The sequence below is a fragment of the Artemia sp. Qi Xiang Cuo genome, chromosome 10 (assembly GCF_049724085.1).
Source record: "Artemia sp. Qi Xiang Cuo chromosome 10, ASM4972408v1, whole genome shotgun sequence".
In the NCBI taxonomy this organism is placed as follows: Eukaryota; Metazoa; Arthropoda; class Branchiopoda; order Anostraca; family Artemiidae; genus Artemia; species Artemia sp. Qi Xiang Cuo.
The window spans coordinates 17,649,991-17,676,658 of record NC_142803.1 but is presented as its reverse complement, the minus strand read 5'-3'; the positions used below and the strand labels follow the sequence as shown (position 1 = coordinate 17,676,658).

The window sequence follows — 26,668 nt, the reverse complement described above, 5'->3', positions numbered from 1 at the left end:
ATTAAAAAGGGCACTAGTCCTTTGAATTTCCAATCGAATGAGACCTTTTTCAAGTTTCTACGACAAGGATTTCGATAAAAACCTATATACCCCCATGGCATTTAAAAGGGCACTAGCCCTTTGAATTTCCAATCGAATGAGACCTTTTTCAAGTTTCTACGACCAAGATTTCAATAAAAACCTTATATGACCCCAGGGTATAACTTATAACCCTTGCCCTGAAGACTGTGGGGGGAGTGTCCTGCTCAAAGGTATAATTTCCTGAACTTTGAACTGCGTGGAACAAAATGGCTATCTCAAAATCTTTATTGGATGTGTTTGGGGAAATGGTGGGCGTGGAAGGGGTGTTATTTGCTTTCCAATCACTTTCGACTATTCAAAAGGGCACTAGCCATTTCAATTTCCAGTCTAATGATCCTTTTTTTAAGTTTCTGCGACAACGCGTTATATAAAAACCTTATATGCCCCCTGGGCATAATTTACAACCCTTGCCCTTAGGGTTGTGGGGGAGTGTCCTCCTCAAAAAGATATTTTCTAGCTGGAAATTAACTACGCTGAACAAAATGGCTATCTCAAAATTTTGATTGGGTGCGCTTGGGGAAATGATGGGCGTGAGGGGGGGGGGCTAGTTGCCCTCCAATCACTTTTGACAATTGAAAAGGGCACTAGCCACTCCAATTTCCAATCGAATGAGTCCTTTTCGAAGTTTCTACGACAACTCCTTCGATACGAAGTGCCCGGGTATGGAGAAAAAAATAAAAACAAAAGCACATTGTGCCCATATCGTTCTTTACTTAGGCAGCGCTAGCGCGCTGCCTATGATTGATTGGATGTGTTTGGAGAAAAGATGAGCGTGAGAGGGTGTTTGATTGCGTTCAAATCACTTTAGACTATTAAAAAGGGCACTAGCCCTTTTTCCAATCGAATGAGCCTGTTTTGAAGTTTCTACGACAACGGCTTCTATAAAAACCTTATATGCCCTAGGGCATAACTTAAAACCCTTCCCCTGAGGGATTTGGGTGAAGTATCCTGCTCAAAAACATATTTTCTATCGGGAAATCAACTACGCTAAACAAAATGGTTATCTAAAATATTGATTGGATGTGTTTGGAGAAAATATGGGCGTAAGAGGGGGGGTTAGTTGCCTTCAAATGACTTTCGACTATTAAAAAGGGCACTAGCCCTTTGAATTCTCAATCGAATGAGCCCTTTTTCAAGTTTCTACGACAAAGATTTCAATAAAAACCTTATATAACCTTAGGGCATATCTTATAACCCTTGCCCTGAAGACTGTGGGGAGAGTGTCCTGCTCAAAGGTATAATTTCCTGATCTTTGAACTGCATGGAACAAAATGGCTATCTCAAAATCTTTATTGGATGTGTGTTGGGGAAATGGTGGGCGTGGAAGGGGTGTTAGTTGCTTTCCAATCACTTTCGACTATTAAAAAGGGCACTAGCCATTTCAATTTCCAATCGAATAATCCCTTTTTTAAGTTTCTACGACAACGCGTTATATAGAAACCTTATATTTCCCCTGGGCATAATTTACAACCCTTGCCATTAGGGTTGTGGGGAAGTGTCCTCCTCAAAAATATATTTTCTATCTGTAAATCAACTCAGCTCAACAAAATGGCTATCTCAAATTTTTTTTGGTGTTTGTTGGGAGGACGGTTGGGGGTGGGGGGGGGGGGCTAGTTGCCCTCCAATCACTTTTGCCAATTGAAAAGGGCACTAGCCACTCCAATTTCCAATCGAATGAGTCCTTTTCGAAGTTTCTACGACAACTCCTTCGATACGAAGTGCCTGGGTAAGGAGAAAAAAAAACACATTGTGTCCACATCGTTGTTTACTTAGGCAGCGCTAGCGCGCTTCCTATGATTGATTGAATGTGTTTGGAGAAAAGATGGGCATGAGAGGGGGTTTAGTTGCCTTCAGATCACATTCGACTATTAAAAAGGGCACTAGCCCTTTTTCCAATCGAATGAGCCTGTTTTGAAGTTTCTACGGCAAGGCCTTCCATAAATATCTTATATGCCCCCAGGGCATAACTTAAAACCCTTCCCCTGAGAGTTGTGGGGGGAGTATCCTGCTGAAAAACATATTTTCTATCGGGAAATCAACTAAGCTGAACAAAATGGTTATCTAAAGTATTGATTGGATGTGTTTGGAGAAAGATGGGCGTAAGAGGGGGGTTAGTAGCCTTCAAATCCCTTTCAACTTTTGAAATGGTTACTAGCCCTTTGAATTTCCAATCGAATGAGCCCCTTTTCAAGTTTTTACGACAAAGATTTCAATAAAAACCTTATATAACCCCAGGGCATAACTTATAACCCTTAACCTGAAGACTGTTCATCCCTTGCACTGAGGGCTCTTAGGGGGTTACCATCCTAAAAGACCTAATTTCCATAACTTTCAACTACGTTGAACAAAATGGATATCTCAAAACTTTAATTCGATGTGTTTGGGAAAATGGTGGGTGTGAGAGGGGTGTTAGTCGCTATCCAATACACTTTTAACTATTAAAAAAGTCACTAGTCCTTTCAATTTCCAATTGAATGAGCCCTTTTGAAGTTTCTAGGCATAACTTACAACCCTTGAACTGAGGGCTGTGGGGGGAGGGGTTTTCTTCCTTAAAGACCTAAATTTCAAAATTTTCAACAACGTTTTATAAAATGGCTATCTAAAAATTTTGATTAGATGTGTTTGGGGAAAAAGTGGGTGCGAGAGGGGGGGGGGGTAGCTGCTCTCAAATCACTTTCGACTGTTAAATAGGGTACTAGCCCTTTGAATTTCAAATCGAATGAGTCCTTTTTCAAGTTTCTACAACAATGATTTCAACAAAAACCTTATATGCCTCCAGGGCATAACTTATAATCCTTGCCTTGAGGGTTGTGGGGGAGTATCCTCCTCAAAAATATGGTTTCTATCTGGAAATCAACTACGCTGAATAAAATGGCTATCTGAAAATTTTTATTGGATGTGCTTGGATAAATGATGGGCGTGGGGGGGGGGGCTAGTTGCCCTCCAATCACTTTCGACTATTAAAAAGGGCACTAGCTCTTTGAATTTCAAATCGAATGAGCATTTTTTGAAGTTTCTACTACAACGCCTTCTATGAAAACCTTATATGCTCCCAGGGCATAGCTTAAAACCCTTGCCCTGAGGGTTGTGGTGGAATGTCCTCCTCAAAAACATATTTTCTATCTGGAAATCAACTTTGCTGAACAAAATGGCTATCTCAAAATTTTGATTGGATGTGTTAGGGGGAATGATTGGGATGGCGGGAGGGGGAGGGGTAGTTTTCCTCCAATCACTTTCGACTATTAGAAAGGTACTAGCCCTTTGAATTTACAATCAAATGAGCCTCTTTTGAAGTTTCTACGACAACACCTTCTATAAAAACCTTATATGCCCCCAGCGCATAACTTAAAACCCTTGTCCTGAGGTTTATGGGGGAGTGTCCTCCTCAAAAATATATTTTCTATCTGGAAATCAACTACGCTGAACAAAATGACTATCTCAAAATTTTCATTGGATGTGCTTGGGGGAATGATGGGCATGGGGGGCTAGTTGCCCTCCGATCACTTTCGACTATTAAAAAGGGCACTAGCCACTCCAATTTCCAATCAAATGAGTCCTTTTCAAAGATTCTACGACAACTTCTTCGATACGAAGTGCCTGGGTATGAAGAACAAAAAAAAACACATTGTGCCCACATTGTTCTTTACTTAGGCAGCGCTAGCGCGCTGCCTATGATCAAGTCCCGTTTTTAAAAAAATAGAGTGTTTAATTTATACTAGTAAGCTTATTTTCGGAGTGAAAAGGTTGAAAATATCCTAGGGGTGATTAGGAGTTGTGTCATATAGATGACTGGTTTGTAATGGCGTGGTGGGGTGTGAGTGTTGTGAAGGTTATTATGATCGGCTTGCCTCGTGAAAAACTTGAATCAATGGGTTGAATGTATAATTTTTAAATAGAAATATCTAAAAAGTGTCTTAGGAATAGTGATGTGATGTCAGAGGGGTGTCGCAGAGCTGTAATAGTGTGGCATTGTGGCATGAATTGCTTGGAGTATCACACTCTAGCAATAAAATGCCAAGTTCCACTGTTCAAATAAAAAAGTGTATAATTTAGATTTATAAGCTTATTGTTGGTGGGAAAGGGTTGAAAATGTTCTAAGGCAGTGATAAGGGTTAGTACTACGTAGTTTATGGAGGGGGCTGGTGTGTAATGCCACGGTAGTGTGGAGTGTTTTGGAGGTTAGTATGATAAGCTTGCCTTGCAAAAACTTGAATCCATGGGTTGAAGTATAACTCTTAAAAAGGAATGTCTAAAAAATGTCTTGGGGGTGATGAGGCAATTTCAGAGGATGCCACAGAGTGGTAATAGTGGTGTATTGTGGGGTGAAGTGCTTGGAGTATCACACTATAGCAATAAAATGCCAAGTTCAGCTGTTCAAATAAAGAAAAAAATAATTTAGTTTAATTAGCTTATTTTCGGTGAGAAGAGGTTGAAAATGTCCTAGGGAGGTGATGAGGGGTGGTGCCACGTGAATGACGGAGGGGTTGGTGGGTAATGCCACAGTGGTGTGGATTGTTTTGGAGGTGATTATGATAAGCTTGGCTTGTGAAAACTAGAATCAATGGGCTGAAGTATAATTTTTAAAAATAATTGTCTGAAAAATATCTTTGAAAGCAATGAAATGCAAAGTTCCAGTGTTCAAGTAAAAATAGTGTTTAATTTAGATTCATTAGCTTATTTCGGTGGGAAAAGGTGTAAAATGTCCTAGGGGGTAATGATAAGGGGTGCCACGTGGATGACAGAGGGGAGTTGTGTAAGGCTACGGTGCTGCAGGGTGCTTTGGGTGTTATTATAAAAGGTATGCCTCCCGAAAACTTCAATCAATGTTTCAGAGTATAATTTTTAACAAGAAATGTCTGAAAAAGGTCTTTGGGGTGATGGTGCGAAGTCAGAGGGTGTCATAGAGCAGTAAATGTTTGGAACTGTGGCGTGAATTGCTTGGAGTATCATACTCTCGCAATCAAATGCCGAGTTTCGCTGTTCAAGTAAAAACAGTGTTTGATTTAGATTCATGCCCTTATTTTCGGTGGTACAAGGTTGAAAATTTCCTAGGGGGTGATAAGGGCTTGTGCCACGTGGTTGAAGAAGGAGGAGGTGTGTAGTGCCACGGTGGTGGGGAGTGATTTGGCAGTTATTATGATAAGCTTGGCTTACAAAAACTTGAATCACCTGTTTGAATCATAATTTTTAACAAGAAATGTCTAAAAAATGTCTTGGAGGTGATGATATGTTGTCAGAGGGATAGTAAAATTATGTTGATGTGGTGTGAATTGCTTGGTATCATGTATGAAGCAGTATCATGTTTTATAGCTTAAAAGTTATGGTGAAGGCGTTAAAGATTTTTTTCTGTGAAGGGGTGGAGGGTTGCCGCATATTATCAAGGTGATGTGAAATATGTGTGATATCAGAGGATGCCACAGAGCATTAAGTGTGTGGCATTTGGGCGTGAACTGTTTGGAGTATCCTACTCTAGCACTGAAATGCCGAGCTCCGCTGTTCAAGTAAAAACAGTGTTTAATTTAGATTCATGCCCTTATTTTCGGTGATAAAAGGTTTAAAATGTCCTAGGGGGTGATAAAGGGTAGTGGCACGTGGATGACGGAGGGGGAGGTATGTAATGCCACGGTGGTGTGGAGTGATTTGGAGGTTATTATGATAAGCTTGGCTTGCAAAACCTTGAATCACCGGATTGATGTATAATTTTTAACAAGAAATGTCTAAAAAATGTCTTGGAGGTGATGATATGATGTCGGAGGGGTAGTCAAATTGTGTTTCTGTGGTGTGAATTGCTTGGAGTATCATGTTTTACAGCTAAAAAGTTTCGATGAAGGCGTTAAAGAGTTTTTTTCTGTGGGAGGATGGAGGGTTGCCGCAAATTATGACTGTAGTGTGAGATATTCATAGTTTTGGCTGAAAGAAACGTGGCATTTTCGTTAATAGCTCTCGGAAATACCTCAATAGTGCTTAAAGATTTGCATCTAATATCCAGCCTGTCCTATTGAAATGATTGCTAGGGAGGTGGGGCTAGCCGTATATTGTTTTGATGGTGTGAAATATTCATAGTCTTGGCTCAAGGAATTGAGGCATTTTCGTTAATAGCTCTCAGAAATACCTCAATAGTGCCTAAAAATTTGCATCTAATATCAACCTTGGCCTCTGGAAATGATTGCCAAGGTGAGAGGGCGTAAAACTCCAACTTCAGAGTCCTGTATTAAAGGTTCTTTTAACTAGATTTGTAATTTATAACCGATTTCAACTCTAATTCCTGGTACTTTCAATATGCCGAGTTTAACTCCGACTCTATTCAGCAAAAAAAAAAAATATTAAATTCTCTCTTAGACTAGTTAAGATTAAGTTTTGCGAAGCGACGGACTATTTTTATAAGAAAGACATAACAACAAGCCCACTTTTCCTGGAATTACCTACTAGGAGCCATACCTTTCTTCTATTCATGCATGTTTTTTTTCATTTGTCATGTTATTTACGTTTTATTTTTTGTTTGTTGTGTTTTTTAACTGCTTTTTCACTGTTTTAATATTATTGTAAATTTGTTTTTATTAATGAAATTCTTTTTTACAATAAGCTTAATTCCTTAGATATGTGGTTTAGGATGCGTCTCTAATATCTAGGTGTTTACACAATTTAAACATACCTTCTGTCTTTTATCGCTAAAAATACATTAAGAACAATAATGTCTGAAAATAAATGTATTTTGTCTTCTTGCCAATTGTCGCAGGTGCACAAAACATAGGGAATCGCATTGCATGTAATAGGTTATTTGAAAAATGTACTTCTCGATGCAGAATGTTTGAAATAGCTTGTTGGCCCTGATGCTTGCAGCACTTTTCCATTGGAAGCAAATTGACCTTTCAAGTCCCAGCGAGGACAAGGAACTAAAGAAAAAATATCCTTGAAAAGAATAAAAAAAACGCTTTGATAGAAACAAACAAAAAAATACGCGTTCAACGTTTCAGAAAAAAATAAAATGTCAAAGAAGTATTTTGTGACAGTAATTTGAGCACTGTCATTGCACAAAATGTGCGCCGTCATTACGCAACGTGTGCTGACATTACATAAAGTGTGCGCCGTCATTAAGTTAAAAGTAAAAAAATGTTTTGATCATTTCGACAAAAAATGAAATGTCAAAGAAGTATTATGTGAGAGTTATATGTGCACTGTCATTACGTCAGATATGCACCGTCGTTACATAAGGTGTGCATTTTCTTTAAGTTACAAGCGGGGACTCCCCATGGGTCCTGGCGCGAGGTTACAGAAAATCAGGTCATCCATGTTACACTTTGATACAGGGGCTGTCATGGGAATCTCTCCAGCTGCGTTCCCTTTAATAGAACATCTTGAGTCCAGGGAATCTTGACAGTACTGAAGCAATATTAAACACCTGGAATCCTGAGAATCCAGGGTGTCTTCCAGAAAACAATAGACCTGCCAAAAATGACTACGAATCGTGATTTCTATTTAGGGTGGGACCAAGGGAGGATAATACAAGAAAACAATAGATATGCAAAAATTGGGTACGAATCGTGACAAAATGACGGTTGCTAGGAAAAATATTGGAACACCTGGAATCCTGGGAATCTTGCCATCTGTGTTCCCTTTAATAGAACACTTAGAATCCCGGGAAGCCTGCTAGGTGACCACATTTTCAAGGTGTGAAGGACTAGGAGCTCCACTTAGAATTCCCTATTATTACTAGTTGTGTATTATACCGACCACACTCGGATTAATCATATGAAAAATACTGGAACACCTAGAATCCCGGGAATCTTGGCAGGGCTGTCGTGGAAACAGGGCTGTCAAGGGAATATTTCCGGGGATGTCGTGACGTCAGAGGGCTGTCATGGGAATCTGGGGGAGGGCTGTCATGAAAAACAGAGTGGGGATACTACTAAGTGAAGAGTTACATACCAAAGCTAAAGCTGAAGACTAAAAAAAAAGAATAGAAAATGCAGTTTTAAGATCTAACTAAGATTTTGCGCGAATAGTCTAATAATTTCTCCTCCTCCTCAGGTATTTAGTTTTACCTACACCCGAGAAACGTTAATTAATATCACCTTTGCCCCTCTCTGGGATGGCGTTGTTGGAATACTGTCTAGTGTGTTTGGACTGATGGCGCTGTGCTCAAAAAGTGCTGGAATGTAAGTATTCCTGTAAATTCTGTTAAATATGTATTCCAGTAAAACCTATAGATGGAAAAATAATCAAAATATTCCACCCATCTACAACATTTAGCTACTGGATGTATTCATTGAATGTGTTCTTCATTAAAGTAAGTACACATCGCTCTATTATGGTGGTATCCTGTTTGAATATCTCCCTATGTACAGAAATGCTTATGAATATTCTCACTTAACTTGCAGAGATCAAGCAGATTTATTCTAAATTATTAATAAAAGCAAAATTTTACGCAAAAGCATTATTTACAGTCATCGAATTCTATAAATATAATTTTGCTTTTATGGCTGATGTATGTTCTACCTGAAATTGAGTGCAACGGGAAAGAAAACCAAAAACTTCAATTATAGCTTTTTTAACCAAAACTATTTCTTCTGGTAGATTTCATTTTTTCTGGTAGCTCCAGTCTTTATTGGTTTATTTTAAGGCTCAAAAACCAAATCGGACATATTTGAATTAATTCATTTTCTCCATAAAATCGAACCCAAAGCAACATCACTAGAGTTGAGTCTTTGGTACCCGATTGGGTAAAGTTTTTATTTAAAATCAGATGGAAAAAGTATCGATAAAAAAAAATCTATCAATGCTATCTAGTTCAGCTCGATATTTTTTCAAGGTCTTTAATAATTTTTTCTTTCAGGAATTGAGATCAGATACTTATTATAACCCTAATTTTACTATTAAATTATTTGTTCTTATTATTACACTGAGAAAAATACAAAGTGAAAAATAAGTCAAACGCTAGTTGGCTTTGATAATTTTTTCTATCGACACTAAAGCCAGTTTCCACTCTTATATATTACCGATACTCTTTGGTCAGGGCAATAGCTTACTAATTTTTGTAACTGAGAAATTTACAAGTTTCTAAGATTGGAGATGCTGATTGCTACTTTGCTGACTTTTTAAAGTCAATATAGTGCTGTAGATGAACGTATTACCATGCGCAGAATACAGGTGATGGCTAGAAAATTATTTGCTAATATCAATGTTCACAAAGATCAATACAATAATCTAGATAAAATCTTTTTTTTAAGAGAGAAGATAAATGGGAATATTTATTCATTGTCATGCTACTTCCACTGTTCCGCTCAATAGCCATAAACATAAAATTATAAGAATTTTCAAAAGATAAGGGGGAGGGCAAGGTATTTCGAAAACATTGAAATTTTTATAGATGCAGGGAGCTGTAGAAAATGGAAAAAACTTTCTGGTTAGAGTTACTATGTTGTAAATAAAATTTTACAAAATGTCAGAAATTGTCGTCTAAACTGTTTTGACCAATGTTATTAGAATTACAATTCGTCAAAACTCTGTTGTGACTCTGTGCATATTTTAAGTTTTATTCGTAGCTAAATAATAAATAAGCTAAACTCAATTGAAACTAAACGAGATTTGATTTTTTTTAAAATTTAATAACGAGTTTCATTCAAGGAAACAAACTACAACAAAAACCACAAAAGAAAACACTAAAAAATAGCGATTCAACTGAAGAATTAACACTCCTTAAGGTTTCGATTGCTTGGAGTGACCCCTTAAGCATAGGAATCGAATTTAATAAAAGAAGAAAAGAAAGAGAGAGAGAACAAAAATTTCTTGCCCTGTTCCTAGTCGCAACAACCCTTCCAAGCAACAGCTCCTTCCACCTGCTGCTCGCTCATTCTAACAATTTTTATTACCACAAAACTAGTCCTCTTGATTTATGGTATACTTGTAAGAATTCAGTGGTATCTAAATAAGTCTAAGTTGATTTATGTTTTGAGGTAGTGTAAGGGACCATAAACACGAATATATGATGAGAGAAAAACACAATTAAACAGTATTTAAAAGATAAAACACAATACTTTTGGCTGCTTTAAACAACAATTCAAACATTTTGTTTTGAAGATCACATTTCAATTTTTAAATTGTGTAAATATAGGATTTTAGATTTCAGAATAGCATACGCTATCCTAACTTGAGATAGCCTTAGATCCAATATTAGTTGTCTATTATCGTGAGTTTAGTTGCAAGGAAGCACAAACCTGGGTACCAGGAGTCCTTTTTTTTAACGATAAATTTCCCTTTGTCATCTTTTAACATCGCCTTTTAAAAATAACAGTAGTAATGGAGGATCCAGTTCCATCCGGAAAAGTCCGATTGGCTGTTTTCCAAGGCTTTCCAAGGCCACAAGCTGACTTATAGAGTGGCTAGAACCCTTATTAAAGGATCTACTAGGGATTCCTACAGAGCGGAACTGGATCTCTCGTTACTACTTATCACGCCTCCGTGTCAGTGAATATTTTGTTAAATTCTGTTCTGAATCAAAGTTGTAAATGTGTTTCTCCATCCGCCAGACTTGTGTTTAAAGTAAATAAAAGCTTTATGTTTACACACTGGTAAAAAAAAGAACTACTGCAAATCTACAATCAAAATATTTAAATGATTCTTGTTAATATAGTTGTTTGGAAAACTGAGAATTTTCATTTTCATAAGAGATATTAGCCGGAATTCACTTCAACTTTGAATCATGGCTCGGTCCTTTGGTGCCATTCACTTCAACCTTTCCTTGATAAAATTGACCATCTTCTATCAGAACATAGCCTTACGCCTTTTTAAACCTTTTTTTCTTTCATACTCCCAATATTCCCTTTCTTAAAGGAAAATATTAAATCTAGCATTCAACCTTTTGCCACTCATTGTGGCCATTGGGCTCTAACCTACCTGCTGCAAATATGCTACAATAGACATCAGCCTGAAAGCAGTTATATAGATAGAAAAAGAGACTAAATATAGATTGCTAAAGCTGCCGCAAACGCATTTTCTTGAAGTTATTCGATAGTGAAGTCTGGCCACCATAGTGGAGCGGCTAAGTAAAAAAATCGTGCATTTTTTCAAGAAAGTGTGAAAGCTGGTGAACATGCACTTTCACAATTCTGGAACTGGAGGCACAAAATTCGATGACTAGAACGTCGTCAAAACGTCGTATAACGTCGCAAAATTGTCAAATGGGTTTTAATAGCCCAAGAAAGTTTTGAAATGGATAAAAAAGACTGTTGAACTCCCTGGTCGTCTTACTTTTATCCTCAGATCTTAAGAACGCCTTCTAAACGTCAAAGAACCTTGCAAAAATTCAAATGGGGTTTTAATAGCCCCCAAAAGTCTTAAAGTGGGTAAGAAAAATGCTGCTGAGCTCGCAGTAGGTAAAAATTTGCCGAAATATCGGAAGTCTTGGATGAGGCCTCAACTATGCTCAACATTTCTAAAATGGGAGAAAACAAATTAGGCGACAAGAACGTCCTCAAAAAGCTGTATAACGTTGTTTATGCTAAAAAAAAAGGGTTTAGATAGCGCAGGAGAGTCTTGAATGGGTAAAAATGAGCTTCTGATCGTACTGCCAAGAAATGGGGTTCGGGTTGCACTGGCGATTTGAGCATCGTATTAGAAGCCAGAAATTAGGATTACGGATCTCAGTTTTTTTAAAAATTGCAACGTTATCAGAAGGTCATATTAGGTAGTGCGAGGCTCTGACGATGGAATATGCGTAAAAAACAAATAAAAGTTGGACATCGACTGTACAAACTGATTCCAAGAACTAAAATTATATCCCAAACAGTTGTGTTTATGCAAAGAAACAGGAGTTAATTTTTTTTTAAATAAGAAGCAGAGCATCGACTCTGCAGACTGATTCCCAAGAATTAAAATTCCATTTCAGAATATTGTGGAACGTTACTTTGCCGAAAACGCCAAGTAACGAATAGTTTTCGTCACTGTAGGCTACAGGAAAGAAATTGGGTAAATGAATCAATATTTTTATTACAATCAAACTGATTTTCAATTTTTCATGTTTCAAGTTGACTTTTCATATATAAACGGGGATATAACAAAGTGATATCTTAGACACCTTGTGAGATTTACCGTAATTAGCAACAATGATATTACTAATCACTTGAAAACGAAGCTTCAGTTCGATTGAGATTTTGTAGGAAACAATAGCTTTTGAATAATTAGATAAACACATTAATAACTTTTTTAAGCACGATGACATGTTCCACTAAATTTACATCTGGCGGTGCATGGCAGATTTGCTGCTAAACTTTTGCAATTTTGAACACACCCATTTTACAATTGCAATCGCCCACCTCCTTGTAGGCAGAACACCTCTAGTTACACTCCAATGTGAAATTCATTTTCCTCCTCTGTTTCGTTTTCATCCCCATTCTGAAGGATTGAGTTTGAATGGATTACTTCTTAAAGACTGATTCTAGATTTTGGCTTAAAATGTAGCATGTTGAATATGCCGAAGCGTTGCTGCTCTCGTTGGAGGAATTCGTTACACCGACTTGCCTTGGCTAAACAGATATTTACGAGCCTCATTGATATCAGCATCACAGCTCGTGCGGTCATACAGAAGGATTACAAATCGTTCGAGCTCAACAGCAACGTCCTTGTCAATGTCATTGTCACTTTCGGTTACACCAATCATCGATGATGATATCTCACGATAGATGTGTGATAGATTCCAGACTGTAGCACGGCTAAAGTTTACAAATGAAAAAGTGATGTCGTAGCAAAGGTATCGAACATTGGCAGAGATTTACATTTTGAAGTCCCAAGATTCACAGTGATGCAGTGTATCGGAATTAACTTGCCGCTCGTAAGAACTCCAAAGAACATACATAATTCCTCGGCATTTAAATCGCAAAAAATTGAAAACAACAAAACGAGAACATCTTTGTCTACCGACTGAACCAACAGGAACTTGTACCCATTACCACTGCCTACCTTTGCGTGTAGGACAATGCGTCTATTTTTTCCAAAAAGTTTCAGAAGGGAAGTAAAACAGCTCTTGCTTAATCCCATCAACCAACAAGAGGTCTTTCCATTTTAACTTCTGGGGTATTCTTGTTGTGAGCGGAACCCAAGTTCAGATCCCTGTTCCGAACTTTGTTCTTGTCCCAGATTTCAGGCTATCATGCATAAACAGGTCCGAGATGACATCAAGTCTCTTATATTGCATGAGGTGAGATCGAACATACGGAATGAATATTTCGACTGCGTAATCACCAAAAGTTTTGGCTTCACCGGGGGTCAACATATGTACGATGACTGCGTCATTCAAAATCCACTGCGAACTAAACAGAGCTAAAATAGATATTGGCAACGCCAAACATGTTTCTATATCTTCAAGCAGCAGTGGAATGAGATAAGGTTTTGAGCTGTTTCGGACTTCACCTTCACTTGAAAGCGCCAGATAAAACATATGATTTTCGAGGGAGAAGAAGGTTGTCAGGTCAGTAGATCTGAATTGGGTAGCAATATAGAGACTAGAAAATAGGTATCTGTTCCTCATCGTGGCATCCAACTTGCTCTTCATCGGTGTATTTGCAGCAAGTTCTCACTTTTGATGGAATATTTTGACGTCATTTTGAGGAATTGGGTCTGACAGTGGTCGTTGCCTCAAGACAAAGTGGTTCATCGCGAATGAATCAACACTGCTTTTCTCCTTTTGAAACAAGGATGAAACAAGTCGTTTTGCATAAACAATTTAAATTTGAATTTGGGGGATACTTTTTGACGTTTAGGCGACGTTTTCGTGATATGAGGATAAAAGTGAGATGACCAATGGGTTCAGCAGCTTTATTTTACCCATTTCAAGACTTTCTTGGGTTATTTTAATCCCATTTGAATTTTGGCGATGTTTTGTGACGTTTAGACGATTTTTCTATGATCTGAGGATAAAAGTGACTTTCTTGGGCTATTAAAACAAGACTTTCTTGGGCTATTAAAACCCCAAATGAGTTTTCGTGACGTTTTGTGACGTTTAGATGACGTTCATATTATCTGAGGATAAAATAAGGGGAATAATCAGATATTTGTCAAAACAAAATATTTCGAACCGTGTCTGATTGCCCTAATTTCACGAATGGGCCTACGTGGTTACGACTGAAAAAGAACATAAAGGAAAAATTAATTAAAATATCTGCCCAAACTACACTACATGGCTAAACTATGGAATAGCTAGAGATCCGTAAACTCTTATACTTTTAGAACCAAATTCTTCAACTTTTTTTTAGAGGTCCTTCAAATCAATTCGGAGGAGGACTTATCCCCTTACATTCCTTCACTTGGAAGAATATAGTTGGAGCCCATTGTTAAGATATAAGGTTCTTATTTAAGGGGTTGTCGCATAAACTTTGAAGGGAATTCATTTAATTGTGATCGAGAAGTTCCAGTGCCCTTTTTAAGATTCAAAAGTGATCAGTGTGCAACCACCTCCAACACCTTTATTTTGTCCGAATGCATCGGATAAAAAATTTAAGATTTAAAGTTTCATTTTATTCAAAATTATCGAAAGGTCAAATAACTATGCCTGCGGGTTTGACAACCCCTAGTCGACGGTGCAAGGACTGTACGTTAAGTAAGTTGCACATTGCATAATGTTTTTATATATTGTTTTTCAGAGGCAGTACTGTATTGTTGCCTATAGTGGTAAAGGCAATAAGGAGTCAAGGATTTATTTTTTTCCCAGAGGCAATTCATATGGAAGAGGTGGTCATATAAACTTCGGAGGGGGTTCATTCGAATGGGAATCAGAAGCTCTAGCTCCATTTTTAAGAGTCAAAAGTGATTGAAGGGCAAATAGACCCCCTCCATTGCCTCTTTTCTCAAAATGCATCCGCTCGATATTTTTAGATAGTCATTTTGTTAAAAATAGTCCATGTATCATGTAATAATGCCTCTGGGGTTGACAAAGACCCCTAGAGCCCGGGTGAAAGGTTTGTAAGCTATAACTGTGGGATATATAAGGTTTTTATGGGAACGGTGGTCGTATAAACTTTAAAGGAGCCTCATTTGATTAAAAATTGAAAGTTTTAGTTCCTATTTTATGTTTAGATAGTGATGAAATGACAACATACCCCCACGCCCTCTTTTCCCCAATACATCTGATAAAAATTTTGAGATAGCCATTTTGTTCAAAATAGTCCAAAGATTATATAACCATGCTTCTGGGGTTGACACTTCCCCTCAGATCTTCGGGTCAAGGGTTTTAAACTATACCCTGAGGAAACATAAAGATGAATGGAAAAGCTGGCGGCATAAGCTATAAAGATGGCTCATTTAATTGGAAATTGAAATTTCTGGTCCTTTTTAAAGAGTCCAAAGTGATCACTAGGGAAGTAGCCCCCCCCCCCACGCCTTTTTTCCAAATGCATTCGATCAAACTTTTGAGATTGCAATTTTGTTGAAAATAGTCCAATGACAATATAACAATGCCTTTGGGGTTGACACAACCCCAAGAGCCTAGGGTAAGGGTTGTAAGTTATGCCTCAGGTGCGTATCAGGCTTTTATTAAATGGGTGGTCGCAGAAACTCTGGAGGATGATAATTCGATCGAAAGTTGAGAGGTTGTCTGTAAATAAGCCCTTAAATCACTCTTTATAATGTTCCAGTGTCCCGCTAGTAACAAGGGAAAAATAAGAAAAGTAAAGAGAAAATAATCGGACCCATCACTGCTACCCATGCCAAAAAAGTGATTTTCCTTGTTGTTCAAGGTGAGAGGTTTTCAGTTCCCTTAATGGGGGTTTCAATAGTTAAAATTTAATGGTGTACTTTTTGCTTTGATCCAACACCATCTTCGAGGGTTCAGGCTCTTTTTCGAAATTCCTAAAAATTTGCTTTCAAAACAAAATTATACTAGAAATTTCAACTATATCAGTTCTAATGCTCTTGAAAGTTACTGAAAAAAATTTAAAGCAATGAATACCACCAAATCTTCAAACAATAATCTTCAAATCTCTTATTGCTTATTCAATTCTACTATTACAGTAATCTCTCTTATTTGCATATATTCTGCTAAATACAGCTTCTCCCATTTCTTAAAAACCTGGAAAAAATCCATGATGGCACTTCGTAAGCCTATTGAAAGATCTGATGACAAATTTCATTGTGATGATGTGCTAGCTGTAGTAACGCTGAAGATCCTACCAGAATATGCAGATGCAAAGTTTTTTTAGTTTCGGTAGAAAATGCAAGGATAGCAAATGGATTGATTCAGGCACCCCTCGTTGGTGTAGGAGAAATATAAAATCATCCAAAAATTAAATATGATAATCATAAAAAGTTATTAACAGTATGCTCTTTGAATCCTGATATTAAGTCAACAATAAAACTTTCCAGTGATGGATTAGTTTATCATCATTATGGAAAGTAAATTCCAAGCCAAGTTTTGAAATGCCCAAAGGAGCCTAAGATGACTGTACTATTTAAGAACGCTTATAAATAGACACCTTTGGTGATGGTATTGTCTGCCACAATGAGCCTCCAAGATATAGAATTACAACAAGCTTGAGCGCTCGAGTGGATGGCTATACTCCCAATTGGCTGGAATCTGGACATATTAACAAAGAAGACCATTTTGAGAAGGCTTTACAAGTAGTTCGATCTGAGTTTGTGAACAAAGTCAATTATTTTGGATATGTCTAGTATTCTGACGAAATCATTGTCAAACTGGCTGTTGAGAAACGGCACCTTGTCTATCCAAGTAATTTGATAATTGAGCTTCCAAATGGAGGAGGTCTATGGATTGAACATACGTTTACAATAAATGGAGAGAAGTTGATAGAAGAGCCAATTTAGTTTTTTATATTCCCTCATAACGATGGTACATGGGGTGTTGGTGGAATTTCAGATATCACTGGTTCCACAAACATGAGAAAACTCTTGGAGTTCCCACCTAACCTTAGCTGGTGGCCTGTTTTTATTTGGTGCAAATTCGTCGTTTGGAAACAAAATGTTCCTGATTTTGCTCACTAAATTATAGATCAAAAGACTGCTTCTGTACTTTCAGATTTGTCTATTGAACAAGGTTTTGACCGCAAACAAGTCATTTTAATTGCTAAAAGGACTGTGAATAAAATTAACACAGAACAAAATTACAGCGGAACATACAGCAGAACAAAATTAAAACTTGGTTTATTGCTTTGTTTAATTAAAGGATTCTAGTCTAATAAAATAAAAGGAAAATTAGAAACATCAGGTGTCTTCATTACTACTAATCACAGCTCCGTGTTGATGATTTTTTGTTTTGATTTTGTTTTAGATCAAAATTATATGTGTGTTTATCTATCCGTCAGACTTGTGTTTAAAATAAACATAAGTTATGTATATTCGCATTTGTAAAAAGAAACCATTGGGATTCTTCAATCAAAGTATTTAAACGAAGTTTTTTGTATTTATTTCTTAGGAAAACTGAAAATTTTTGTTTTCATCAGAAATATTAGCCAGAATTCATTTTGACTCAGGCTTTTGGTGTCATTCACTTCAACCTTTCCTTGATTAATTTTAAAAACTTTTTCCACGGGACAAGTTGTTCAAAGAAATTAAAGAGCTCCATTAAGCCAAGAATGAGCAAAAATTAAGTCAACTAATCTTCCAAGCGCAAAACTACTGCAAATCACCATCAATAAATAAATAAAACTCAAAACGAACAGAAATTACAATACATAGCCAAATCAAACTCAAAACGAGCAAAAATTACCATTAGTCCAGGCTGATAACCCCCATGCCTTCTCAAGACCAGAACACAATTTGCGCTTTACTCAAAAGAAAACAAAAAACAACTGACCGAGGACTGTCAGTTTAATTGACACATACTGACATCTGTTCCTTAAGGTTTTGATCATTTTTTATTTATGAAAATGGGAATTGTGAAAACATTTCAAACGTATCTTGTTTTCAGCCAAGCGTAAATTGTGTTCTGATCTTGAGAAGACATGGGGGTTTTCAGCCCTACACATGTTAATTTTTGCTCGTTTTGAGTTTGACTCGGCTATTTGTAATAATTTCTATTCGTTTGGAGTTTCATTTATTTATTGATAGTGAATTTTGGTAGTTTTACGCTTGGAATATTATTTGACTTTATTTTTGCTCATTCTTAGCTTAATGGAGCTCTTTACTTTTCTTTGAAAAACTTGTTTTGTGGAAAAAGTTTTTTAAAGTAATTAATGTTCGTTTTTTATTGACATAGTCTTTTTCATAAGAAAAATGATATTGTGTATCTTTTTAGTTTTTTTTTTCTATAAAAATCCATAGTATGGGTTGCTATTTGTATTTTGCAGAAACTTTTTCAAACATTTTTAATCCTTACACAAACAGTATAATTTTTTATTTAATTTAATAGCTGCTGAAGTTGACTTGAAAAATAAAACTTAATCTATGCTCTTTTCTCTTTGCTCTTCTGTCTATGCTCTTTGACAACCTGGATACACATATACTCTTTTTATTTATTTAAGTTTCAACTTAATACCCCCAGTCATTCTTGATATATTGCTGAGGTAACTTATTGGCAACCATAAACACAATGCCTTTTGATTTATTTTAAAGTAACATTTAGTTTTAAAGCATAATGGACCAATTCCATAATTGTGGGGGTTGAAATGCCCAAAATCCGTAAGTACATAGTTGCTGGACTGTTCTACTGTGCTGAACAAAATGGCTTTCTCAAAATTTTGACTGGATGTGTTTGGAAAATGAATTGGCTTGAGAGATGGGCTGCTTCCCCTCCCATATCTTGTTACTCTTAAAAAGGGCACCAGACACTCGCGCTGTAATTGGAGTGCAAGGGGTAGGACTTCCCCTTCATACATCTAGTAAAAACATTTTAAACAAGTATAAACAAAGTGAAAATTTTTTAAATGTATTTTGTTTTCAGTGAAATGCAAGTTATGTTCTGGTCTTTAGAAGGTATGGGGGTTGTCAAAGACATAATTTCCAGAACTTTCAACTACGCTGAATGAAATGGTTATCTCAAAGTCCTTTCAATTTCAAAAAAAAAGAAAAAAAAGGGCACTAGTCCTTTCAATTTTCCAATCAAATGATCCTTTTTTGAAGTTTCTACAACAACAAATGGCCATCTAAAATTTTTTTCCCGATGCATTTCAGAAAATATGAGGTGTGGGGGGGGGGGAGTTACCCTACAATCATTTTCGGCTATTAAAAAGGGCAATGGCCCTTTCAATTTCCAATCGAATGAGCTGTTTTTAAAGTCTCTATGACAATAAATGGTTATCTCAAAATTTCTATAAGATGCATTTCGGAAGAACCAGAGGTAGGGGGGGGGGGTATCCACCCACCGACCACTCTGAATGTTAAAAAGGGCACTAGAACTTCTGATTACCAATCCAACGAGCCCCCTCCGAAGTTTATACGATCATCCTTTCTATAAGTACCTTATATGCACCCAGGGCTTAGCTTAGAACCCTTTCCCTGAGGGCTGGGGGGGATTGTCCTCAAATACAAGGTGTTGGGGTGGGTGGGTTATCTACCCTCCGATCACTCTGAGTCTTAAAAAGGGCACTAGAAGAACTGATTACCAATCCAATGGGCCCCCTTCGAAGTGCCCTTTCTAGAACTTCTAGAAAGTTCTTCTAGTGCCCTTTTTAAGACTCAGAGTGATCGGAGGGTAGATAACCCACCCACCCCAACACCTTGTATTTTACCTAAATGCATATGATTGAAATTTTTATATGGTTATTTGTTGTAGTAGAAATTTTGGAAACAGCTTATTCGACTGGAAATTGAAAGGGCCAGTGCCCTTTTTAATAGTCGAAAGTGATTTGAGGGCAACAAACCCCCCTCCCACGTTCACCATTTCCCCAAACACATTTAATCAATATTTTTAAATAACCATTTTGTTCAACGTAATTGAAAGGTTCGGAAATTATGTGTTTGAGGAGGACAATCCCCCCCCAGCCCTCAGGGAAAGGGTTCTAAGCTAAGCCCTAGGTGCATATAAGGTACTTATAGAAAGGATGATCGTACAAAACTTCGGAGGGGGCTCATTGGATTGGTGATCAGAAGTTCTAGTGCCCTTTTTAATATTCAGAGTGATCGGTGGCTGGATACCCCCCCCTACCTCTGGTTCTTCCGAAATGCATCTTATAGAAATTTTGAGATAACCATTTATTGTCATAGAGACTTTAAAAACAGCTCATTCGATTGGAAATTGAAAGGGCCATTGCCCTTTTTAATAGCCAAAAGTGATTGTAGGGTAACTCCCCCCCCCCCAATATCATCCTCAAAGACCTAATTTCCAGAACTTTCAACTACGTTGAACAAAATAGCTATACCAACATTTCGATTGGATGTGTTTGGGGAATTAGTGGGCGTGAGATGGGTGTTAGTTTCCCTCCAATCCCTTTTGACTATTAAAAAAGTTACTAGCCCTATGAATTTCCAATCAAATTAGCCCCTTTTGAATTTTCTACAACATTGCTTTCTATAAAAACTTTATATGCCCCTAGGGCATAACTTACAACCCTGGCCCTGAGGGCTGTGGGGGGAGGGTTGTCATACTTAAAGACGTAATTTCTCATACTTTCAACTGCGTTGAACAAAATTGCTATTCATAAATTTTGGTTAGATGTGTTTGGGGAAAAGGAGGGCGTGAGAGGGGGGGGTTAGTTGACCTCAAATCACTTTCTACTCTTAAAAGGAGCACTAGCCCTTTGAACTTCCAATCAAATGAGCCCTTTTCAAGTTTCTATGACAAAGCTTTCAATAAAAACCTTATATTCCCCTAGGGCATAACTTATAACCCTTGCCCTGAGGGCTGTGGGGGAGTGTCCTGCTCAAAATATAATTTCAGGAAATTCAACTACGTTGAATAAAATAGCTATCTCAAAATTTTGATTGGATGTGTTTGGGGAAAAGGTGGGCGTGAGAGGGGGTTTAGTTGCCCTCCAATCACTTTCAACTATTAAAAAGAGCACTGGCCATTTCAATTTCCAATCCAATGAGCCCTTTTTGAAGTTTCTACGACAACGATTTCTATAAGAACCTTATATGCCCCCAGGAAATAACCTACAGCCCTTACTCTGAGGGCTGTGGGGGGGGGGGGGTTGCCATCCTCAGATGCCTAATTTCTAGAACTTTCAACGACGTTCAACAAAATGGCTATCTCAAAATTTTGATTGTAAGTGTTTGGGGAATAGGTGGGTGTTAGAGGAGCGTTAGTTGCCCTCCAATCACTTTAGACTATTAAAAAGGGCACTAGCTCTTTGAATTTTCAATCGAATCAACCCTTAAAACCCTTGCCCTGAGGGCTGTGGGGGAGTGTCCTCCTCAAAATTATAATTTCTATCTGGAGATCAACTACGCTGAAAAAAATGGCTATCTAAAAATTTCGATTAGATGTGAACCTTGGGAACCTTTTGGGAAACGGTTGGAGTGGAAGGAATGTTAGTTGCCTTCCAATCCCTTTGGGCTATTAAAAAGGGAACAAACCACTTCAATTTACAATCAAATGAGCCCTTTTCGAATTTTCTTTTAAAATTTCTTCGATACGAAGTGCCCTGGTCTAAGAATAAGAAACCAAAAAAAAAAAAAAAAAAAAAAATTATACATTGTGCCAACATCGTTCTTTACTTAGGCAGTGCTATTTCGCTGCTTATGATAAAATTGACTGTCTTCTGTTGAAACTTAGTTTTTTATCATTTATTATTTAACCCTTTTTAATCTTTAATTCTCCCTTTATTACTTTTCTTACAGGAAATTATCAAACCTAGCGTTTAACATTTTGCCACTCATTGTGGCCATCGGGCTTATTGTACTGGCAGCAATAGACATTGCCAATTATGAAAGTCGCTGGCTTCAAGGAAGCTTAGAAGGTAAGGGATATTCAAAGTTGTCTTCGGAACAGGGATAAATACAGTGCTTTTGGATTTGTATAGAGTTACATTAAGTTTTTATGTTTCTTCTCAAAAGATGAATCTTGCGAGAAAAGTTCATGACAGTAAACTATAGCTGGTCAGAGGTAATTTAACTCATCCAGCCTGCTAGAATCATCACTGATTTAGAAAAAGTATGAACAATCCGTGAAAAAAAGTACTAAAAGAGAGAGCAAATATAGACTACAAAATGCACCACGTGCCCATTTTCTTGAAGCTATTCAATAATGAAGCACGACTTCCATATACGTAAGGAGAAACTGTTACTTAAGGTGACATGGCCAGTTCTACCAACTCAAAAAACAAAATTTACTAAATTGAAAATATAGCTAAATATCATTCATTTTACCAAAGAGAAAGATTTTGGAATGGGTCTAAATGCCCTCAAATCACGTATACCTATTTACAACCCAAAAATTTAGTAAAGAAATATTGATTAATATTTTCTACCCATTCTGCATTGTAGGCCATAAGAACCATAAACTTTCACACTTTTGGAGCCACATTCTCCAACTTTTCGTGAGAAGTCCTTCAAATCAATACGAAGGAGAATTTATCCCATTACGTTCTTTCACTTGGAAGGATATATGTGGACTTTGCGTGAGATCTGGATTCTAAGGGGTGGCAGCTATCGTTATTGTAGAAGTGTGTATCTAAAGGTCACTCTCATCCACTTAATATAACCAAATCGAAAGAGCGAGTGAGTAACCCAGGAGGAAATTTTTTCGAGTAGACCCCTTAATTTTATAAATTGGGATATCACATCCTTAAAAAAAAACAATGTGCAACTCAGATACACCTACCTCCCGTCTAAGGGAAGTTCTTTCTTCAGGGGGTGATTTTTATTTTTGAACTATTGTTATGCAAAAGCTAATCAAACAGTTCGTGGTAACGAACTGTAAGTAAGGAGCGACCCGAATCAATAGTAACCGAAATTCTAAAAAAGGGAATTTTGATACTCATAGGTACATCAATAGAATCAGATTTTTATGCTGATTTCAAATGTATAAGTTTCATTTATTAACCATCAAATGTTACGCGCCTGAAAAAATTTGCCTTGTTTTTGATAAAAGAAGGAAACAACCCAAAAAAGTCATAGATCTTTTATGAAAATCACACCATCGGATTCAGCTTATCAGAAAACTTTACTGCGGAAGTCTGAAACTCCTATCTGCAAAAATGTGGAATTTTGTGTATTTTTTGTCAGAAGAAAGATCATGGATGCGTGTTTATTTGTTTGTTTGTTTGTTTATTTTTGTTTTTTTTAATTTTCCCAGGGGTGATCTTATCGATCCAGTAGTCCTAGAATATCGTAAGAGGGCTCATTTGAACGGAAATTAAAAGTTGTAGTGCTTTTTTAAGTAACCAAAAAAATTGAAGGGTGACTTGGCTCCCTCCCATGCTCATTTTTTTTCCCAAAGTCACCCAATCAAAATTTTGAGATATCTATTTTGTTCAGCATAGTCGAAATTCTAATAGATATACCTTTGAGGATGACTTAGTCTCCCAAAATTGCTAAGGGAAGGGCTGGAAATTATGTATTTTGTCCATTGTTTACATATAGTACTGGTTAATGGGAAGTATAAAGACGTTTCAAGAGGGATTTTTAATGATAGGGGGGGGGGGGGGTGTCAAAGGAGGAGGTTACGATTGAGGATCCTTCCGTGGAGGATGTTTCTTTGGGGGAAGGGATATTTCTATAAAGGGGGCGCCGGATTTCCCAGCATTATTTTAAACACGATCAGAAATTAAATAAAAAAAACTAGTTTTTTCAACTGAAAATAAGGAGCAACATTAAAACTTAAAACAAACAGAAATTATTACGTATATGAGGGGGTTCACCCCTTAGTCAATACCTCACCCTTTACGCAAGTTATTTTTTTTACTTTCAAAAGAGCGTTCTATTCTAATTAACCGGCATTTGTGATTCAGGGGTTTTTGTTTCGAACAAAATTCAAATTTTAGCGTAAAGAGCACGGTATCGACTAGTGGGCAAAGTCCCTAATATACGTAATAAGGCATACGGACATGGAAGTTCGTTACGTAAGTTAATTCGTAAGTTACGTCAGAACAAAATTTCAAGAAAGCCATTGAGCCAAAAAAGTAAAATTAATTTATAAATTCCGTTTTAATTATTCATGTACGAGTAGTATCTATATAGAAAATATCAAACCTACAAAAATATACAAATGAATTTCATAAAAAGTAGTCTAACCAGTGCATTAACTTACCAAGGACAGAGATATATAGGGAATATTAAACCTATAAAAATATACAATGAATTTCATAAGAAGTAGTCTAACCAGTGCATTGACTGACAGTCAGCTATTACTATGAACGATACATGAGTTACCAGACGGGTTTCTAAGGCAACACTCACGTTTTGGAAATAGGAGCGAGATTGTGTGATGCGATCAGACTTGTTTCGTTTCACGGGTTCATTAATAGAACAACTAATGTTTTTGAAAAGGGTAATTACTTCTAAGTTCAATAACCAAATTAAACTTCCGATGGTTAAGAAAGCGTAAGGGGTAATTAAAGAATGAGGAATGGGATGCTATAGTTAGAATGGTTTTAAGTTTAAAATTGTGACTTAAAAATAACTCTATTTGTGAATTTTTTGCGGAAAGGTATTTGCGAAAAGGTATTGCGTTGGTTAAGAATGCCTCACGGGTAATTAACGAATGAGGAATGGGATGCTTGCATCAACAATACGAAGAATATGCTCAGATACTTAATAGATTTGAAGCCTACAAGAAACATTGGTAAAAGGTATTCAATAGCTTAATTGGCGTTAAATTTTTTTGCATTAAAATAGAGTCTAACGAGGGCTTATTAACTCAGGCAATTTGTTATAAATTTGGGGCAACATAAATCTATGAAAATGGTTAATGATGATAGAATGACATCTCGAGTTGACCTAGCTCTACCTCTCCGGATTTTTATTCCTGGATACGGCCTTCCTATCTAATTTAGTTTTTAAGTCTTGTAATGTTTTTAAATGTTGGCTATTTAAAAACAAAATTTCGGGGGGGGGGGGGTCAGACGCAGTGGAACGATAAACATAATGGAACGATATTTTTTACGCAGTGGAACGATAAACATATAAGTCATATCTTTTAAAAAAGTGAAGATGGAGCATTTTAATAAAGTGTGTTCACATGTCAATGTTATTGTAGCATTGAATGCTGACAAGGAGAAGTATTTAAACTATGAAACAAGTAAAAATGGTAGCACTTTTGGAAATGTATGTGTGCATTGTCATGACAGTAAGGAATTTAATTTCTTTGGAGTACCAAAAAAATTCAACTCTTCTTATGGTGGATATGCAAGAGTGAGATATCCAGAGTTGATAGCACTCAAAGAAAATACCAACATAAAAATAATAGTTGATGAAGAGGGACATCTTCTTGCCAGTGCTTGTGGTAACATGCTACCTTTTGTTACACCCCATCGTCAACTTTCGGGTATTAGCATCCAACGGAAAATCAAAAGAAGACATGCATACTCTTCTACTAATATCATAAACCATATCTTGTCGACGTGCCGAAACTGTTACCTTTGTAAAAATAATGTTGTAATAGACAGTGAAATTGCCGGAAAAATAAAAAGGGCAATGGCAGAAAATATCACTAAGAAATATAAAGATGAATCAATAAAAAACAAAGTGCCAGCAAACGTCACTACCATTAATCAAACAATTAATGAACCAAATAATAGCAAAGATGAAGTGCATATTAAACATGTGGATGACCCCCTATTAGAAATGTGTTCACATGCTAGTGTTATTGTAGCATTGAATTCTGACAAGGAAAAGTATTTAAACTATGAAATAAGTTCAAGTTGTAATACTATCGGAAACGTATGCATGCATTGTCATGGCAGTGAGGAACTGAATATCTTTGGAGTACCAAAAAAAATTCAACTCTTATGATGGTGGATATGCGAGATTGAGATCTCCGGAGATGATTGCACTCAAAGAGAATGCCAACATAAAAATAATAGGTGATAAAGAGGGGCATCTTCTTGCTAGTGCTTGTGGTAACATGTTACCCATTGTTAAACCCTATCGTCAGCTTTCGGGTATTGGCATTCAAATGAAAGCAAAGACGAACAGAAAGGCCTACTCTTCTACTAATATCATAAACCATATCCTTTCTACGTGCCGGAACTGTTACCTGTGTAAAAATAGTGTGATAATAGACAGTGAAATTGCTAGAAAAATAAAAAGGACATTGTCAGAAAATATTACTAAGGAATATAAAGATGAATCGATGAAAAAAAAAGTACCAGCAAACGTTACTGCCATTGATCAAACAGTTAATGAATCAAATAATACCAAAGACGAAAAGCATATTGAGCCTGTCGATGACACACCTATAAAAATTGTGTATGAGTCAAAATGGAATAATGATCATTCTTCTGATTACGAACTAAGAGAAGACAATAGCTATAGTATCAAGACACAACATGGTGAACCATTTTATGGAACAGATTCAAAATGTACAAAGTTAATCATAGATATTAATAATGTATCATAATATATTTTTTGTATTAATATTCTACATAACATTATTTCATTAAAAATATTACATTGTTATGTGTTCATTGTTTTTTAGATTAAGCTATCATATCATGCGTTTAGAATGTCTATTAAAACATCGATGTTGTAAGAAAAGCAATTTGCG

General features: G+C 36.7%; 1 protein-coding gene across 1 annotated transcript in view; it reads left to right on the top strand.

Annotated features, from left to right (window-relative positions):
* Positions 1 to 26,668, top strand: part of LOC148947527 (uncharacterized) — a 164,956-nt gene that overhangs the window by 109,820 nt on the left and 28,468 nt on the right. The window contains exons 6-7 of the mRNA XM_089096132.1: positions 8,110 to 8,237; positions 21,802 to 21,920. Of these exons, the coding sequence (XP_088952258.1) occupies positions 8,110 to 8,237; positions 21,802 to 21,920 (247 nt within the window). The remainder of the gene's footprint in view (positions 1 to 8,109; positions 8,238 to 21,801; positions 21,921 to 26,668) is intronic.